This window comes from Myxocyprinus asiaticus, chromosome 18, assembly GCF_019703515.2.
Source record: "Myxocyprinus asiaticus isolate MX2 ecotype Aquarium Trade chromosome 18, UBuf_Myxa_2, whole genome shotgun sequence".
NCBI classification, from domain to species: domain Eukaryota; kingdom Metazoa; phylum Chordata; class Actinopteri; order Cypriniformes; family Catostomidae; genus Myxocyprinus; species Myxocyprinus asiaticus.
Window position 1 is genome coordinate 23,585,856 of NC_059361.1, and position 21,493 is coordinate 23,607,348.

At 37.6% G+C, this 21,493-nt stretch overlaps 1 protein-coding gene across 1 annotated transcript; it reads left to right on the forward strand.

Annotated features, from left to right (window-relative positions):
• The first annotated feature begins 790 nt into the window (after positions 1-790).
• On the forward strand, positions 791-18,323 carry LOC127455975 (transmembrane protein 170A-like). The gene is made up of 5 exons (XM_051724208.1): positions 791-1,220; positions 4,194-4,364; positions 4,471-6,861; positions 8,410-8,492; positions 17,468-18,323. The coding sequence occupies exons 1-3, from the start codon at positions 1,100-1,102 to the stop codon at positions 4,599-4,601; spliced, it is 423 nt and encodes a 140-aa protein (XP_051580168.1). The 5' UTR covers positions 791-1,099; the 3' UTR covers positions 4,602-6,861; positions 8,410-8,492; positions 17,468-18,323.
• Positions 18,324-21,493: the final 3,170 nt, after the last annotated feature.

The following is a 21,493-nucleotide window of genomic DNA, read 5'->3' on the forward strand; positions in this document are numbered from 1 at the left end:
CATGTTATATTATAAATTTACAGCTAATTTATGGCAAATTATTTTTTCATAAATGTGAATGGCGATCGCGAAAACCAAATATCACACATATAAACAAAATATATATATATAAAATTATACATTTTAAAATGATAAAACACTGATTGGAATGAATGAAAAAAATAATAAAGCCAGAAACAGTGTGGATTATTGCAATGCCTTTAAACTCTCTTTTTAATTCTAATTATATCGAAACTGTACCATTATGTTCTCCCTGAATTTATTATTTTTTTACATTGTTCGTAATATTCCTCTAAAAAGAATATTAAACAAATAAAGATCACTTCTATCAACCAAGCCTACCGGTTAACAACAAAATGCATAACGCGGTTGTCCCATAGACATTCTACATTTTTAATGGACGTCTATGGAGGAGATGCTTCAGTGAGCTGAATAAACTGCTTTTTTGAGAAAACAGCTCATCACTTAATGAATTGACCACCTGTTCACTAATCTTCAACATATTTTACACTAAACAATCCTTATGGATTTAACTAAGTATGGAGTTTACTATGATAAAATTGCTGTTTTATTTGAGAAGAAACGGACAATTTTGCGATAGGTAGGTGTCGGTTTACGGCTCTCCCAATTCATTTGTATGGTTTCCGCAAACGGTACTTACTGTCGTAACAGGCTAGTTGACCGTTACGCTCTCACCTACGGTAATAATACGAGAAAGGTGAAGATCTCTGGCTTATTTCTGTCAATATGACTTGCAAATCAGGTTTACGGATGCCGCGGAGGCACAAACGCTCCACCACACAGGCCCCGCCCACAAGCCTGTCGCAAATAGCAGGTGACAAAAAGATAATCTCAAACCCGATGCAATTCTGTTCTTTTACACGATCATCTTTCCTCTATATTTAAACTATGCTATACACGATCAGCAGATCAGATTTGCCGTTAGTTTAATGAAGATTCGTTTTTTCGCAGTTAGGTAGATGGATGAGCATCAGTGCTAAAAACAAACACTCAGCTTGAACCCGCATCTCTTTTCTAATGCGGTTTCTCGGATTGGACACTTTCCTCACGCATGATCGCGGTATTGATCTTATGAGACATGCAGGACGACTATAACGTGGAGATCGGATTCGTGAAACAGATCCTTAGTTTGAATCTGGTGCCGAGGAAAAATGTCACCAACTGCGGGAGGAACGACACCTCTCTGTGCAATTTCTCCGGTGAGGCTTCACACCACATCAGATATCACAGATGCTTTCGACTGGCCCAGTGTTTACGGTGTCATAAGACACTGTTGTTGTTGTGTATGCTTTGCAATAATGAAAGGTTTGACACGCTTTTAGTGTGGTGATAGGTTAGCAAGCTAATGCTAAGGTTAGTGTATTATCTTGTCCAGCTAATATTACATGTGTGAAGCTGTAATAATAGTGTATTCAGGTAGATATAGAGCTAAGATCTGCACAGATTTGGCTGATCTGTAAAAGTTGCACTAAGTAATATTTTCATCATTAAAAAAAGTTTTACTCTTAAATAAATCATTTGTAAATTTAAAATATATGTGTAAAATAATGAGCACTCGCATGAGATGAAGACGCCAGTCATGCAAGTGGTTTTATTCTACATGGAGAGGGTCCTCTCATGGGGACCGCCATGTTGGGATCACATGACCAGCCGAATACTACTCGCTTAATGTCAGTAACCACCCTGTTATTGGACACTTTCACTCATGGAATAAATAAAAAATGTCTGACTGTGAAAAATGAATTTCCACAATGGCATCGGTAACTAAATGCAGTGCTGTGAAGAAGTATTTGCCCCATCCAGATTTCCTCTGTTTTTGTGTATATTTCGTATTAAATTGTTTCAAAAATTCTAACATAAATCAAAGGCAATGTGAGTAAACACAAAATACAGTTTTTATATGATAATGATATTTAATGAAGCAAAAAAGTTATCCAATACCAACTGGGCCTGTGTGAAAAAGTAGTTATAAAATACCCAAATCTATGAAACTGCATTTATAATGGGGTTCAGCTGGACTAGACACACCCAGGTCTGATTCCTGCCTGCCCTGTTCAATCAAATCAACACCTAAATTGAACATTTTCAGCAGCATGAAGTTGGCTAAAAGGTCTCACCCAGTGGCACACTATGCCGAGGTCAAAAGAAATTCCAGAAATGATGAGGAAAAAGGTGATTGAAATACATCAGTCTGGGAAAGGTTACAAAGCTATTTCGAAGGCTCTGCGACTCCAGAGAACTTCAGTAAGAGCCATTATCTCCAAATGGAGAAAACTTGGCACAGTAGTGAACCTTCCCAGAAGTGGCCGACCTTCCAAAAGTTCTCCAAGAGCACAGCGACGATTCATCCAGGAAGTCACAAAAAAGCCAAGGACAACATCCAAGGAACTGCAGGTCTCTCTCGCATCAATAAAGGTCACTCTTCATGACTCCACTATCAGAAAGACACTTGCCATAAATGGCATCCATGGAAGTGTGGCGAGGCGAAAACCACTGCTAACCCAGAAGAACATTAAGGCTCATCTGAATTTTGCCAAAACACACCTCGTAAATCAAACACAGAATTTCACAAAAAGAACATCATACGTACGGTCAAGCATGATGGTGGTAGTGTGATGGTGTGGGGATGCTTTGGTGCTTTAGGGCCAGGGCGACTTATAATTGAGGGAATCATGAATTCTGCTCTCTACCAGAAAATCCTAAAGGAGAACATCCGATCATCAGTCCATGAGCTGAAGCTCAAGCGCAACTGGAATATGCAGCAAGAAAATGATCCAAAGCATAGGAGTAAGTCCACCTCTGAATGTCTCAAAAGAAGCAAAATTATTGTTTTGGAGTGGCCTAGTCAAAGTCCTGACTTGAAGCCAGTTGAGATGCTGTGGCAGGACCTAAAATGGGCAGTTCATGCTCAAACCCTCCAATGTGGCTGAACTAAAGCAGTTCTGCAAATAAGAGTGGGCCAAAATGTCACCACAGCATTGTGAAAGACCGATCTCCATTTATCATATGCGTTTGGTTGCAGTTGTTGCTGCTAAAGTTGGCACAATCAGCTAATAAGTTTAAGGGGGCAGTTTGTTTTTCACATGGGTGATATAGGTTTTGGATAACTTTTTTGCTTCAATAAATAACATTATCATTTAAAAACTGTATTTTGTGTTTACTCAGATTGCCTTTTGTTTTATGTTAGATTTTGTTTGAATTTTTGAAACACTTTAGTATGAGATATACACAAAAACAGAAGAAATCAGATACTTTTTCACAGCACTGTACTATTGGTTTTTGAATGATGCCACATCCACACCCTTAGAGGTCAGTATAAGTTCAAGAAGACATAAACAAAAAATTCCTGAATGCACTTTTAAGCCTCGTTCTCAGATGTTTTCATCTAACTGTGTCTGTTGAAGTACAACAAACTAAGTAATTTCTTAAGTGGTCTGACCCCTGTAGGCATTAACCAAAATAAACATCTCTCTAATAAGAAGTCCACATTTTATTTGTCAGACAGCTACAACATAATAAAGTTGAAAATTGTAAATAAAATTTGCTGTAAAATAATGAATATTATGGTATAAAGTGTTATACTGTTGTAGTAATTGAGAAAAATTGGGGTACTATCTATCCATTCATTAATCTATCCATTTTTTCTATCCATCTGTCTGTCCGTCCATCTATTTATATACAGTATCCATCAATCCAACCAACCATCCATATATCTATCTGTCCATCCATACAACCATCCATATATCTATCCATCCATACAACCATCCATATACAGTATCTATCTATCCATCTATCTATTTATCTATCCATATATCTATCCATCCATACAACCAACCAATGTGAGTTAATATTTGATGAGGGTTTGGATGAGGAATACAGGGTTGTCCTTGCAACACTTGACCTGAAATCCCTGTAACAAACGGTCTGAATTTCACGACCAAATTCCTCGAGTCCGTTTGTATTATCTGTCATGAGAAAGAATGGCATGTTGTTTAGCAGAGTAATATTTATAGACATGCCTCTCATTTATATCTCTTTGGATATATTTTTCTATGGTTACTTGGGGGATTCTTTACATTACAGACATGTGGGAAGATTTGCTTTACTGTTGGCTAGACATCAATCATTTAATGTCTTTATTCATGCACTTGTGTAATCTCTTTGTTTGGCAGAGATGTGGTATGGGGTGTTCCTGTGGGCTGTTGTCTCCTCGCTGGTGTTCCACCTGCCAGCTGCCCTCCTGGCCCTCGCAACACTCCGCAGACATAAGATGGCACGATTTTTCCCCATCGGCATCCTACTAATGGGCATCATAGGCCCGCTGTTTGGAGGGGTTCTCACTAGTATGTATCTTGTGTTGTTAACCATATTATCTGTCTAGACTCTTGTACATCTGCAGTATGTCATAATGAATATTAAAACAAACTTAAATTTTTTGTTGTTTTACAGGTGCAGCCATAGCAGGGCTCTATAAGGCGGCTGGGAAAAGTATGTTCTCCTTGGAGGCCTTGGTGTTTGGGGTGGGACAGTCTTTGTGTGTTTTTATAATTTCCTTCTTTAGAGTGCTGGCTACGCTGTAGCACTCAGACACTGGCACACCAGGCTGCCGTCATGAGGAGGAAACTGTTCAGTCACCTGGGCGTCATATGCAAAACATGGAGGCCTTACTTACCAAACAGTCCCAACAACCTGTTTCTTTTGGTACAGAACAATGTTATTTCTTTTTATTATTATTTCTTGTGAGTGCGTTGTGATAAGGCAAAGTAACATAGCACTTTTCACTCAAATGAAACACTAGAGCAAGCTTTACCCTTGCATTACAGGTGGAGTCATATTGCACATGTAATTTGTTAACTGATCATGTCAGGAGTCTCACAGAATTTATTAAGTCTTTTTGTATGTTAATTTTATTTCATTGTCCTTAACACTAAAATGTACTTAAACATTTTTGGATGAGGCAAAGACTTGGTGTTTTTAGTTTTGCTCTGTAAATACTAAAGCCTATTCTATCTTGCCCTTAAATTATGCTTGAGGGGAACCAAAAACTTTGCACTGATTATATTAATCCTGTAGGCCAAAGGCTAAACATTTGTTTCAAGTTTCTTTCTGTCTCTTTTTCTTCCTCATAATGTTTTACATATTTTTTACCCCTGATTGTGGGTATGTTTGAGGAGATTATAGTAGAACACAAATGTATTGGCTTTGACAATGAAATCTCTTCACAGCATACAAATTCCTTGCTGGCGTTAAGTGGCTTTTTTTGCTCAAATGACATGAATTTATTTTTCCTCCTGGGTTTGGCCTTCACATTGTTATGTATACGTTACAGTAATACAATATAGCTTTGACATTTATTTGCCCATAAGATTGTGTATGTGGCAGTCTCACCTCTTAATGCCTAGTATATGAATGTAAATCAGATTTCAGATAAATCTATAATAGGATAACTTGTACCTTCACCAAAGACATGGTAACATTAATCTAAAGCTGTTATAAGTCTAAGATCCTGTTATTTTCAATATTCCTGCAGAGAAATTTAATATGGACAGAATTTTAATGACTTAATCCAACTAAATCACAGAATGTAAAGTTATAAACAATATCAGAGTCTGAAACTCAAGATTATGTACATAAGTGTACATAGGTATACAAAGTAAGAAGTTAATATTCTCCTTTTATCTTGTTAAGCAATTCAACAAATCACAATACTTAAAGATGCAGGGCTTCAAGGAACACTGGACAGTGATTTGAAGTGAACTTTGTATTTTGGCAGATCTTAATACACAGTAGCAGAGTTGTTAGACTTAACTTACAAATTATAAGCCTACATAGATCACATCTAAACCAAACCAAATTCACAAATTTTAGTTCAAAATTTCTTCTCAGTATTAGCATTTGTAGATTGTGTTCTCCCATATTACAAGGCCTCAGGAAGTTGTAGTTTTTCATTCTAAGCTTTTAAGGTGTGGATTGATGGGAAACAGACTAATCTTTCATGAATGGGGCATTAACATTAGTGGTGTTGCTGTTGGGACACACTGAAAGCTATCTCTATTTGTTTGAGCCTATGGTCTCTCAATTGCACAAATGAATTTATTTTTCTAAAGTCTGATCATTCATGGTAGAGTGACTGCTCATCGTTTTTGTGGTTTGTCTTTGATTGTATGGTCTTTTTGAGAAATGGTTTAGTCTTTACAGCGTGATACTTTCCATTTAATTTTTTTTCTGGGCAAGTTTAATTTTCTTACTGTATAATGAGTGACAATTGTTAGTATTTTCATGAAATAAAATGGTTTAGATTATAACACCACCACCTTTTTATATCTGCGAACATGAATGTTGATTTTTGTCTCCTTAAAGGGATTGTTAACCCAAAAATGACATTTTGTCCCAAACCCAGATAAAATTTTCCCAATGGAACACAAAAGGAGGTGTTGTGCAGAAAGTTAGGGACAGTCCCTAATCACTTTCATTATATGGAAAGAACAAGTAAGTAAAATTTGTCCGAATTTTATGTTTTTGATGCAATGTTTGCCAGGAAACTAACTGTTCGGCCTGAGACCTGAAAATATCTGCTCAAGAGGTCATAAAAATACATTTAGTTCTGTTACAAACCAAGGGCGGTACTCGTGCCACTCTTATCTCTAGTTTAGTTCTGCTTCTGTTCTCCATTACTTCCATTCTCACAGATGGCTCTCCTGTGTTCCATTAACATTCACCAGCCAAATCTGCAGAAGCACCACTTGCTGTGTACTGAAGGGAGTAATGTGGTGTTACCAGGGCGTGGAAACTCAAACAGAGTGATGACTCAAATCATGTGGGCTTTTCTGCTATCAAGAGGTCTGGTTCTGTATTGGAATGAAGAATATCTTAATATAAAGTGGAACAAATATGCATTTCTTATTGAGAGAAATGCTTTGTATGTTTTGACAGGTTTGGATGGAAACACTAATTGCTATCCTATTGCTTAATGTAATTACCTCCAAGAGGCAAAAGTGTTAACTATGGTTTTTAATCCAATATGACCCAAAAGGGCAACCAAAAGGTGGTCATCTTTGTTGCCAGAAATTAACGTTGCATAATTTGTTAGTAGTCAGCCATGGCCTTTAATTTTATAGCCATTTTAAGTCTGGTAGCAGATGTTTCAAAGCTGTTTACTTTGAGATATCAGGTTTAGTGGTATTTCATTAACAAAACTGTATTGTGATGTAATGGGTATTTCAAAAAGGATATGTGCAACAAAAAGAACATACATGTATGTGGTAAACTAAATAGCCATGTTCCAGTAACAGTTAGCGTTAGATACTTAAAGGGATAGTTCACCCAAAAATGAATTCTCTCATCATTTACTCAGCATCAGAACACAGATGAAGATTTTTAGAAAAATGTCTCCGCTCTGTATATCTCATTGCAGTCTCTAGGCACATTATGATTTCAAGCTCGATTACACGTCCTATTCACGGTTTTCCTGAGCAACCACTGGGCGGCGCCATGATGATTCTAATTGCCTGTTTTGTATTTCTGGTCTCTAGAGGGCAAGTAAAAACTGCCAAAACGAGCAATCCAGAGGAGAACAACAACCATTTATTTCTTTTGATACAGAACAATGTTATTTTTTTAATTTTATTTCTGGTGAGTGTGTTGTGATAAGGCAAAGATACAGTTATGTTATCTACACACTCAGGTGAGGCACTGTCTATAAAAAAAACGGTGATCTCGACAATTTTCACATATGTAATACCTTAAACATTACATTACCTGCTAAGAATATACGTCGATGCGAGTGAAAACACTGGAGACTGGAAACTGAAAACAGTCGAATCATAGACAACTTCCACGTTCAGGAAAAAGGTGGATTGCGCCATCTAGCGCTCTGCGTGTGCGTCATTCACTAGGAAGTGTAATCGATCTTGAAATTATGGTTGTTCTTAGAGACTACAATGGCAAGAGGTACAGTGAAAAAGGAGTTATATTTTGGTCTGTTCTCACCCAAAACCAACTGGATTGCTTCAGAAGACATTGATTAAACCACTGGAATCTGATGGATTATGTTTATGCTGACTTTATCTCCTTTTTGGAGCTTCTAAATGCCTGATCACGTTAACTTGTATTGTATGGACCTACAGAGCTGAAATATTCTTCTAAAAATCTTCATTTGTGTTCAGCAGAAGAAAGAAAGTCATACACATCATGGATGGCATGAGGGTGCATAAATGATGAGAGAATAGTCATTTTTGGGTGAACTTTAAAAGTAGTAATCCACTGAAAATTACTAATTATTTCTCTATCAGACATCATCAGATTACTTTAATAATTACTTAATTAAAAAAGTAATAAAATGACTAATTACTTTACTTTTAAGTTACTCAACAAACCTCTGCTGTTCAGGAACCACCACAACAACAGCAAACAATTGTGTGAGGGATTCACATCGATCACAAACCTTCGCCGTTCAAGAACAAACAACTGCGGTAAGTCATGGCATCCGCTCATATTATTCCTTTGTGCATTGCATGCCACATGTTTACTATAGCTTCTTCTGTCAGCAGTGAGGGATTCACATGCGATCAGAGCATGTGAGCGAAGCAGAGCGGTGTGACACTCCGCTCAATAACCCGCTCCATGCACGTGCACTCCGCTCAGCCGCTCACGGCCCAAGCGGACGCTCTGCTCAAGTACTGCTCACACTCACCGTTAAAAAAGCGTTCACTCAAATCCCGCTTGGACATTAAATTTCTCTGTAGTATATGATTCCAAACACGCACACAGGGGGTAGCTACAGTGGCCCAAGCAACTGCCCCTTTGACCACATGGGCTGAGGTGCCCCTCTGGGTGAAATATAGACTATAGGCCAACATTTATTAAATTATCAAATGATTAGTAATGTACACATCTGAAATGATGTGATTGTATTGATGTGTTTTTGTATATAAAATCTCACTGTTTGTTTTGGACTGGTTTACAACTGCTGTTAGATAATCGGGTCAACCAGACCTTCCTTATCATTTGTGATTAGCACATATGTCATTGAACATCTTCAAATAATACCTTAAAAAATTTCAGTTCTAAATCACCATAAGTCATCAAACATGCCTCTACAAGCGATAAAACATATGTGCGTTGGCACAGAAACTCGCATATGCGCAAATTTGCGCTTTTCAGTTTTAACTGGTCCCGAGTGATACAACCGACCCAGAAAACACAATCTTTTCAACTTTAAAGTTTGTTTGAGTCCTTCATGGCAATAATGAAAACATAGACTGATACTAGGAAAAATATTGCAGGTAAAAGTGAAATTCCTAATTGTTTTTCAGTTGTCTCCACGGAATGATTATTCTGTAGATTTGATACATTAATATGTTTCTGATTTAATGTTATCAGACTTAAGGTCTGTAAATTAAAATGAGCAATTCCTCATCCTAATTTTGTGTTCAGTTTTAAAGGGCATATTAAGTTATCCAGAAGAGAGCAGTGAATGTTTTTCTCTTTTTCAGTGTTGTTGCTTTATTAATATTCCCTTCAATTTTATATATATGAATCATATGCAATCTAAAGGACTGTGGTTATTTATATAATAATTATTATATTAGTAGATACCATGTGCCCTTTTTTTCTCCTTGATATTTTTAAAGCAGCATAAAGTGAATCTGGTCAAACGATCATGTGTTGTGCATGCGCTCTTTATATGTACAGCAAGGTTTAACCATGGATTTAACAAATAAAAAATATTTGTCCTGCATAAAGTGAAATTTTGTCCAATATACATATTAGATGAAATCATGTTTAATGATCCTAAAACAATTAAAAATTATTTAATTCACAAATTTCACTGCCTTCGTTTAATAATTTTTTTTTTCTAATGTACAATCATTTATAGCTTTTTTTCCTCTGCGCATGAAGGCAGCAAGCGATGTCGGAAGATGTTATCTGTAACCACTAATCTAAAATAATTTTTTTACGTTTCACTTCTCATTAAGGTGTGGATTTGGCTTAGGGAAACTGACCAGCAGTTATGAGCCACTTTATCCCGAAGCAGAAATCGAAAGCTGGTCGATTAAGTGAGATAATTCCACTATGAAATTCTCTATGCAAGAGCGGAAATCTTTACTAATCAAATGATCAATTGTACAATAGAGGCATGAAAGCAGAATGCTCTGCCTGCAAATTAAGACACACTGATCTGCAAGATCATACATGTTTATTGGTTTGCCAATATACAGTATTATTAAGCTTACATATTCAATAGAGGCTGCTCTAACGTTCGCAACCCCGCAGAACCGGGCCTGCATCTAGCTGGCAGCTGCACTGACATGATGGCAAAACAACAAGATACATTACTTTTCTATTAATTTATTATCGAATAGTAGTGTGGCCTACTAGCTCACCTTTTGCTGCACAACATCGCATAGCACATCCTCGTGCTTTCTGGCAATGTGATGCGTACGATTCCAAAAGGAATATTTGCTAATTCTCATGGTCTCTCCACACTCCCTTTCGATTTCTTCATTCTTAGCTTTGATTAATACTTTGCCTTTTTTGAGGTTATAAGGTTTGCAACTTCACTAAAACAATGTTAGATTGAAACAACTTTGGTTCCGGCTGTAGAGCCCCCCACAGCAGGGCATTTGGGTGATGTCTCGGCGGCAAACTCGCTCAGCAAAGCGAAACCACTCTCCCATTCCTGTTAGAGTTTCCAGTCGATTCTCCCCGCTCAGTGATGTACCCACTGAGAATCATGTTGAAAGTGCCCTTGTTATAGGAGTTTCTATTGTAAGGAACATGGAAATATAGACTCCTGCCATTATTCTTAAATGCATTTCGGGGCTCGGGCATCTGACATCAGATCAAATTTATAAGTGCTGGCTAATGCTAAACGTAAAACGAGTTAAAAAAAAAATTGTTATTCATGTTGACAGTCATACTTTGAGTAGGGGGACAAAGCAGGGAAGCTTTTGGCTAGATATATAAACCAGAGAGAGTCTTTTTCTACCATTCCCTCAGTGAAATCTGCTGGTGATGAAATATTTACCTCAGCCACTGATATTAATAATGCTTTTAAAGAATTCTATCTTGATCTCTATAGTTCCATGTCTTCATCTACTGATGAGGATATTAGAAACTTTGTGGAACCATTAGATCTTCCTAAACTGACAACTGAGCAAACAAATTCTCTTGATTCTGAGATAGCCTTGGAAGAGGTAATTAAGGCATTTGACTACAGGCAAGGCCAGATGGCTTTGCCGCTGAATTTTTTAGATCTTACACTACAGAGCTGGCTCCACTTTGTTAGAAGTTTATACAGAATCATAAAAGAATGGAATGCTTCCACCAACCATGACACAAGCCCGGATCAGTCTGATTCTTAAAAAAGACAAAGATCCAAGCGAGTGTAAGAGTTACCATCCAATTTCCCTGATCTAGCTAGACGTTAAAATATTATCAAAAATTCTGGCTAACCGATTAAGTAAAGTTATGACATCGCTTATACATATAGATCAGGTGTGGTTTATTCAGGGTTGTAGCTCTTCTGATAATATTAGGCGTTTCATCTATATCATGTGGTCAGTGGCGAATGATCAGACTCCGGTCGCTACCATCTCACTTGACACCGAAAAGGCATTTGATATGGTAGAATGGGATTATCTTTTTAAGATTTTGGAAATATACGAGGTCGGGAAAACTTTTATTGGTTGGATTAAGTTACTTTATAGACACCCAGTAGCAGCGGTACAAACGAATGGATTAATTTCAGATTTTTTTACTCTGGATAGGGGCACTCGGCAGGGTTGCCCTCTTTCCCCATTATTGTTCTGTCTTGCCCTGGAACCATTAGCAGCTGCGATAAGAAGGGAAGATGATTTTCCATGGGTGGTGGCGGGAGGTATGGCGCATAATCTTTTGCTTTATGCAGATTAATTTAGTTATTTGTCTCCGACCCTACTAGATCTGTGCCTTGCCTCCATAGAATTATTAATTCCTTTTCTAAATTCTCAGGATACAGAGTCAGTTGGTCTAAATCTGAAGCTTTGACTCTGACAGCGTACTGCCCAGTAACGGCTTTCCAGCCGGGTGCCTTCCAGTGGCCCAAACAGGGCATTAAGTATTTGGGCATTTTATTCCCTGCAAATTTGTCTGATTTAGTTAGTTAATTTTTGCCCCTTAATTAAAAGGTTTTCGAGTGATGTGGGCAGGTGTGCTTCATTACATTTATCTATTATTGGGAAGGTTAATGTTATTAAAATGAATTGTATTCCAAAATTTAACTGCTTTTACAATCTCTCCCTGTAGATGTCCCCCTCTCTTATTTCAAGCAATTTGATAGTATAGCAAAGTCCTTCATTTGTAATGGCAAACGTCCCAGATTACATTTTAATAAGTTACATAGGCCGAGATTTTGTTTTATTATTATGCATTCGGTCTCAGACATTTGGCTCATCAGTCACTTCCACCTGTGAGAGCCCCTCCCTGGTTTTGTATTGAACAGGAAGTTCTTGCCCCTATTTTGCCATTACAAAGCCTTTCTATTAAACTAACCAGAGTAGTTAAGTCACCCCGTTATCTCGCATTTGCGCGGTATGGACAAGTGTCCAGAGTGTTTAATTCGGACATTTATTTAAATGTTGCCTCGAGCATATGGCTGAACCCAAAATTATGTTTTGAAAGGTCCCCTTTCTGCTGGTCAGAGTGGATTGTGAGGGGGGTTACTACACTCAGTGACCTATATGAGAGTGGGGTGTTTAGATCTTTTGAAAATTTGGTTCAACACTTTGAGATTCCCAGATCTCAGTTCTTTAGGTATTTACAGCTGCGCCACCTGCTCTGTAATATTTTTGGGAGTAGCTCACACCACCCTTAAGCGGCAGATACTCTGGAAGAGGTGATTACTGCTTTTGGAAAAGGTCATGTGGCATCAGTATATTACTCCCTGTTAATTCAGAGTCTGGGGGATGGAGCTTTAACTGCTATCAAGAGATTATGGGAGAAAGTTTTAAACTTGGTATTGGATGAGGAAGTGTGAGTCTAGGATTCAAAATGTCAAGTCTGCATCTAAAGATGCAAGGGTTTGCCTTATGCAATTTAAGATTTTACATAGATTCTACTGGACCCCCTCTAGATTATATAGGCTTGGTCTTAAAGACACACCCACCTGCTGGTGATGCCAATCAAAAGATGGAGACAAAATCCATGTTTTTTGGGGGTGTGCTAAGATTCAAGAATTTTGGTTGAAAGTTCAGAGTTGTATGTGTGACGTTTTGAACAGGGCATGTATTTTACTTTGTCCCAGACTATTAATTTTGGGAGATGGGGTGGTCATAAATTTGGGGGATAATCACATAAAAAATTGGGTTCTGACCAGTCTCGTGATCTGCAGGCAAATAATTTTAAGGGGATGGAAGTCAGATGGAGCGCCCTCTTTTTCGGAATGGTGTGTGGAAATGGGGAGGGTGGCTGCATTCGAGGAAGTGGTAAGTAGAAGGCTGGGGTTTTGGGACTTATTTGTTAAAAAATGGGTGTGGAGAATGTAGTTTAGTTTAATTATGTATGTTTATTATTATTTTTTTATTTTTATTTCTTTTGGTTATGTGTGCGTGTTATTATGTGGGACCACAGGGGTGTTCGTTGGGGGTCAGGGTGGAGTTGGTGAATGGGGAGGGATATTAGTGGGGTTTGAATGTGAAATGTTGATTCCTTATATATGTGTTGGGTTTTTCTTTGTGGTGTATATATGAATCAATAAAAAAAATTCATTACAAAAAAATTGTTATTCTTGTCGGCACTAACGATGTCCAGCTTCGCCAGTCGGCGATCACTAAAGATAATGTTAAAGAGGTGTGTGAACTTGCAAAAACAATGTCAGACACTGTAATATGCTCTGGCCCCCTCCCTGCTCATGTCGTGGTGATGAGGTTTATAGTAGATTAGTGTCACTGGGCCCAGGTCAGGAAGCAGACAAACTGGCTAATCCGAACATCTGCTAGCTGCTTTGAGACATCACACAGGTCACATAAACTACAACAGATAGAGACTGTATCACCTAGATACCACACAGAGACTGTGTCGGTTCCCTGAACTTCCAAACAAAAACCCCTCACTAAATCATTTAGAAAAAATTTGATTAAGGTAAAACTTGAAAATAGCAACAACAAAAAAATTAAGATAAACATCATATAAAGGTACTAAACATTAGATCTCTTTCAACCAATGCACTAATTGTAAATGAAATTATTACAGATCATAGTTTGGATGTGCTCTGTTTAACTGAAACCTGGCTTAATCCGGATGAATATATTAGTTTAAATGAGTCTACTACCCCAGGTTATTGTTTTAAACATGAGCCTCATCTGAAGGGTCGAGGAGGAGGTTTTGTTACAATTTACACTGAAGTTTTTGGTGTTACTCAGAGGACAGGATATAAGTTTAAGTCTTTTGAACTAATAATGCTTAATGTGACACCGTCAGATATAAATAAAAAATCATCTTTTGCCCTTGCTGCAGTATATAGATCACCCGGGCCGTATTCTGATATTCTTGGTGAATTTGCAAAATCAGATCTAGTAGGTAATGTGGATAGAGATTTAATTGTTGGTGACTTCAACATTCACATAGAAGATGAAAATGACACATTGGGATTAGCATTTATTGATATTCTCAACTCTCAGACAAAATGTGACAGGACCAACTCATCACCATAATCATATGCTAGATTTAATTCTGTCATATGGAGTTGATGTTGATAGTATAGAAATTATACCGCAGAGCGATGACATCTCAGATCATTACCTCATCTCTTGTTTGCTGCGATCAGCTAATGTCACTCAATCTACACCACGCTATCATACAGGTAGAACTATTTTTTCGACCACTAAAGATAGCTTCTATCTAAAGTCTAGAAGAACTTGATGTAATAACAGAAAATATTAATAGTCTTCTCTAGCACACTTGATAGTGCCACCCCCCTTCGATTAAAGAAAATTAAAGAAAAAAGCCCTGATCACACTCATGCTCTAAAGAGAGCAGCTTGGAAAATGGAGTGCAAGTGGAAGAATACAAAATCAGAGGTATTTCGCGGTGCATGGAAGGATAGTGTCTTTAGCTACAGACAGACACTAAAAGCTGCCAGATCAGCATATTTGAGCAAACTCATAGAAAATAACCACAACAATCCTAAGTGTTTATGCAGTACTGTGGCTAAATTGGTTAGGAATAGGGTGACCATACGTCCTCTTTTTCCCGGACATGTCCTCTTTTTCAGACCTTAAAAAAGCATCCGGCTGGGATTTATAAATTTGCGAAAATGTCCGGGATTCGGCTTTAGTTGCATTATGATGTGCATCTGATCTAATACTTCATTGTGTGTCCGCGCATATTTGCATTTCTTTAAACCCTCTTTGTAAGTCCCACCTTCTCGCACACCAATTGGTCAATTATAAGAGGCTTGCAGCAACTATTGGCCAAATTCCTGCCTGTCAATCTCTCCGCGAACGCGCAAAGCGCTGTTGTGTTCGGCATCAAACAGCTTCACAGTAGCAGCAAATGACAGCTGAGTGGAAACAATGCCCAAACGAAAGTGCAAATTTACAGAAGATTTGCACAAAAAATTCCCATGCTTTTGTCCAGGTCGAGATCCGTGGGAAGCAGAATGCATGACATGTAAAGCTGGCACTTATGTGTCAGTTGCTAATAAAGGTGCAAGTGATTTAGAAGCACACATTAGCTCTGCGAAGCATAAAGGGTCAGCAAAAGGTGAAAGTTCATCAGGTAAATTAACGGACTACTTTTTGTGACCAGGTAAAATTATCACATTGCTTCATTTTCCATGGCCATTCAAAATAATACTAATAGTAAATGAAGGTACACTAATGGCATCAAATACTTTATTTTAGTACATGAACATTCAAAAGAATGTTGAAAATGTTTATTTATATATATATATTTACGTTATGCTAATAGAGTGTCTTTTTCACTGTATTAAATAATAACCCTTTTATTATTCCTGGAGAACTGGCTAATTGTAGATCAATTTCAAATCTCCCATTTATGTCGAAAATACTAGAAAATGTAGTGTCCTCCCAACTATGTTAATTTCTACAGAAAAGTAGTATATATGAACAATTTCAGTCAGGATTTGGCCCCATCACAGTACAGAGACTGCACTTATCAGAGTTACAAATGACTTGCTGTTATCATCTGATCGTGGCTGCATTTCTGTTCTAGTGCTTTTAGATCTTAGTGCTGCCTTCGACACCATAGATCACGACATTCTCTTGAATAGACTTGAGAATTATGTTGGCATTTGTGGACTTGCATTAGCATGGTTTAGGTCCTATTTAGCAGACTGCTACCACTTGGTCTGTGTAAACGTGGAATTGTAAAATCAAACAAAAGTTAAGTATGAAGTGCCACAGGGATCAGTTTTAGGGCCTCTGATTTTCTCCTTATATATGCTTCCGCTGGGAGATATTATCAGGAATCGTGGAATAAGTTTCCACTGTTATGCTGACGATACCCAACTTTATATTTCTTCGAAACCCAATGAAACTTCACAATTCTCCAAATTAGCAGAGTGTATCAATGGAATCAAACATTGGATGGCCAGAAATGTCCTTCTACTCAATTCCGACAAAACAGAGGTACTAATTATTGGACCAAAAACCTCTTAAAATAAGCCGATAAAATATAATTTGACTCTCAATGGATGTACTGTTACATCTTAGGTGTTATATTTGATACCAATATGTCCTTTGAAAATCTAATTTCCAATGTTTGTAGAACAGCATTCTTCCACCAAATATTGCTAAGTTACAATACATGCTCTCTGTTGCTGATGCCAAAAAACTAATTCATGCGTTCATGACCTCAAGACTAGATTATTGTAATGCATTACTGGGAGGATATCCAGCAAGATCAATAAATAAACATCAATTGGTTCAAAATGCAACAACCAGAGTGCTGACTAGAACCAAGAAATATGATCATATTAGCCCCATTTTATCGTCATTACATTGGCTACCTGATAAATTTAGTATTAATTTTAGAATTCTGTTAACTATGTACAAAGAATCTTATGGTCTAGCTCCGCAGTACTAAACTGACCTTCTACCACACTATATTCCATCACATTCATTATGATCGCAAAATTCTGGCCTGTTAATAGTTCGTAGAATATCAAAATCCACAAAAGGAGTTAGCTCCTTTTCCTATTTGGCTCCTAAACTATGAAATAGTCTCCCTAACACTGTTCGGGACGCAGATACACTCACTCAGTTTAAGTTACTTAGCCAGGCATACACCTAATTTATCCATCAACTCACAATTAGGATTCTTTAGTTAGGTCTGCTGGAACCAGAAACCTTTCTCATAATCTATAACTCTGCATAATTTGAATGGCATCTATGCTAATATTATTATATTTGTTTCCCTGTCTCAACCTCGGGATTCATATCAGAGCCGGAAGATTCAGCTCCATTCCTGCTTGGTATCGGACTCCTCTGCTACATGTCACTGAGAGATGATGACTTAATGCAGCCAGCCAGCCATCACTTCAGTCTATTATGATGGACTTCAGAGGATGAACTGATGCCAACTCCAACCATATGACATGGGATACTTCATATGCCACTGCCTGAACCTTGGATTTAGGATAGACCTCACTGAAATGACCTGCTGGTTGAACTGCGATGCACGTCACTGATCTCTGCCTGCATCACCTTGGTCTAATGATGGACTACACTCTTAAAATGGAATACACAGACTCAATTAATTGCCAACAAAAGCCATCATCAGCCAACTAACAAAGGACAATGCATCTATGTGAACTTCTGCGGTTAATCCAGGATGGATTTAGACATTAGTCATTAATCTTACATTTCATACAAAATCTTTGTTTAAACACTGACCCTTAACACTTACTTAGTTTAATCATTTTAAACCATGACTTGCGCTATACATAATTAATATTGGCGTTGTATTCATGTTGTTTAGGCAGAGGGGAAATGGCCCCCACAGTGAGCCTGGTTTCTCCCAAGATTATTTTTCTCCATTAACCAACATTTTATGGAGTTTTGTGTCCCTTGCCACAGTTACCTTCAGCTTGCTCACTGGAGTTCTAAATACAATTATTAACTATTTAATTATTTATTGGTATACACAATTTACAATAATATTTAATCAAACTACACAATGATTACTCTAAGACATTATAGATATTACAGTTTCATTTTCTGTTAATGCATGATTTTCTGTAAAGCTGCTTTGAAACGATGTGTGTTGTGAAAAGCGCTATACAAATAAAAATGACTTGATCAATTCAAAATAATGTCTGTTTCTTCCTTGTTCATTGTTACACACAAGTCATACACTCAGCACCTCAAATTTCTTCTTCAAAATGACTTGTTAAAGGCCATAATTCATGTATTCTACATAAATAATATATTAGAAATAAGCATTACCCTATAATGAACTTAAAAGTAAATTAATTGAAAGTCAGTAACTGTAATCTGATTACAATAATTTAAAATGTAATGCATTACAATAATTTTTTACTAGAAAATAATTTAATTACAGTAACTAATTACATTGCAATTGGATTACACCCAACACCATACAATACAGAGAACTGTTGCATATGTACGCTGTGTAGAATATGAGGATTAAACAAGGCAGGTCCAGTATTATTACTCTCATTGCTGGGTAGTAACATATTACGTGTAATCCGGATTACGCAATCAGATTACAAAATCAAGCAATTATAATTGGATTAAATTACATTTTAAAATACTCATAATCAGACTACAGTTACTTTTTTATAGATTAGATGATTACATATGAACAAGGCAACGACAGTTAATTGTTAATTTATTGATCATTTTCATATCAATATCATCATATTCTTACTCTTAAGCACAATAGTGTCACAGATGAACATTTTGAGCATGTGCTCCTTTTACATTACAACAGTAAGATACTGCACCTCAGCTAAGCAATAGGTGATGGACTATTAGTAAGTAGTAAGGTTTAAAAATAAGTGTGTGTCAGAGTTTTAAGCTGTTAGCTTTGACCTAGCAATGTCATTGCTGTTGATTTCAGGTTCATTATTGTTTGTTCATGTAATGTTTTATGCACTTAAAATTAAATAGATTTGTGTATATATATATATATATATATATATATATATATATATATATATATACTATATTGCCAAAAGTATTCGCTCACCCATCCAAATAATTGAATTCAGGTGTTCCAATCACTTCCATGGCCACAGGTGTATAAAATGAAGCACCTAGGCATGCAGACTGCTTCTACAAACATTTGTGAAAGAATGGGCCGCTCTCAGGAGCTCAGTGAATTCCAGCGGGGTACTGTGATAGGATGCTACCTGTGCAACAAGTCCAGTCGTGAAATTTCCTTGCTACTAAATATTCCACAGTCAACTGTCAGTGGTATTATAACAAATTGGAAGCGATTGGGAATGACAGCAACTCAGCCACGAAGTGGTAGGCCACGTAAAATGACAGAGTGGGGTCAGCGGTTGCTGAGGCGCATAGTGCGCAGAGGTCGCCAACTTTCTGCAGAGTCAATCGCTACAGACCTCCAAAGTTCATGTGGCCTTCAGATTAGCTCAAGAACAGTGCATAGAGAGCTTCATGGAATGGGTTTCCATGGCCGAGCAGCTGCATCCAAGCCATACATCACCAAGTGCAATGCAAAGCGTCGGATGCAGTGGTGTAACGCACGCCACCACTGGACTCTAGAGCAGTGGAGACGCGTTCTCTGGACTGACGAATCACGCTTCTCCATCTGGCAATCTGATGGACGAGTCTGGGTTTGGCGGTTGCCAGGAGAATGGTACTTGTCTGACTGCATTGTGCCAACTGTGAAGTTTGGTGGAGGGGGGATTATGGTGTGGGGTTGTTTTTCAGGAGCTGGGCTTGGCTCCTTAGTTCCAGTGAAAGGAACTCTGAATGCTTCAGCATACCAAGAGATTTTGGACAATTCCATGCTCCCAACTTTGTGGGAACAGTTTGGGGATGGCCCCTTCCTGTTCCAACATGACTACGCACCAGTGCACAAAGCAAGGTCCATAAAGACATGGATGAGCGAGTTTAGTGTGGAAGAACTTGACTGGCCTGCACAGAGTCCTGACCTCAACCCGATAGAGCACCTTTGGGATGAATTAGAGCGAAGACTGCGAGCCAGGCCTTCTAGTCCAACATCAGTGTCTGACCTCACAAATGTGCTTCTGGAAGAATGGTCAAAAATTCCCATAAACACACTCCTAAACCTTGTGGAAAGCCTTCCCAGAAGAGTTGAAGCTGTTATAGCTGCAAAGGGTGGGCCGACGTCATATTAAACCCTATGGATTAAGAATGGGATTTCACTTAAGTTCATATGCGTCTAAAGGCAGATGAGCGAATACTTTTGGCAACATAGTATATATATATATATATATATATATATATATATATATATATATATATATATTTCTTACTACCTCACCAATGGTGTGCAGCTCACACATTGAACTAAATTGCTTCAAAGGATCTAGTGGATGCCATCTCTAAGGGTACACAATAGTTCAACTGCAAAATGTGCAGCAATATGAAACAAAGCCCATCGCTCTACTGTTGCTGCTGATGCAGTGGAGTCCATTGCATAAAATTTGACTCGTGGTTTAAAATATTCTGCTCTTTGGCCGTTTACACTACAACGTTTTCAACTAAAAATGGAAAACTTTGTATCCGTTTTGGCTGTTCGTTTACACAACAACGGCGTTTTGGGCCCTGAAAATGTAAACTTTTGAAAACGAGTTTCAAAGTGCAAGTTTTTGAAAACGCGAATTTGTGAAAACGATGACGTCATGCGCACGCGTATTACGTGTTATATAAAAAATTATGGATTGATAGGCATCAATTTGAGATACATAATTATCAATATGAATACTGGTGTCTGTGCAAATAACAGTAATCAACAATTTATTAATCTGGAGTGTTTTGTATAGAGTGTGAACATTGTACAGTAGGCAGAACCTGCAATTTGAAAATCTTGAAATTAATGTATGGATTCAGATGGGAAAAATGTATTTGTATTTACATTTTATTTATTTACTAAATTGTATTTGATGTACCTTTACCCTGCAGTTCATTCACCCACCGCTTATGTATATAGCCTATAGACAGAGATGTGATGCCATGTACAGTATTCAATGATATGCTTAGAATATGAAAACATGAGGTAGTGAAAATGCATGTTAGATCCAGTGTACACAAGACCTCTTTCACCGTCAGAAGATATCCATATATCAGAGTTCTGTTTGATATCCAAAACCAGTCAACATCAACAGCTTGTTATGTTAACTTACTCTCCTACCAGCCCAAGAGTTAGCAGGGGGAATACAAAAGAAGGCAGGAGACGAAGTGATAGTAAAAATGAGCAAAGTTTATTGAATAATCTTGAGAGTTCAGTCTATAGG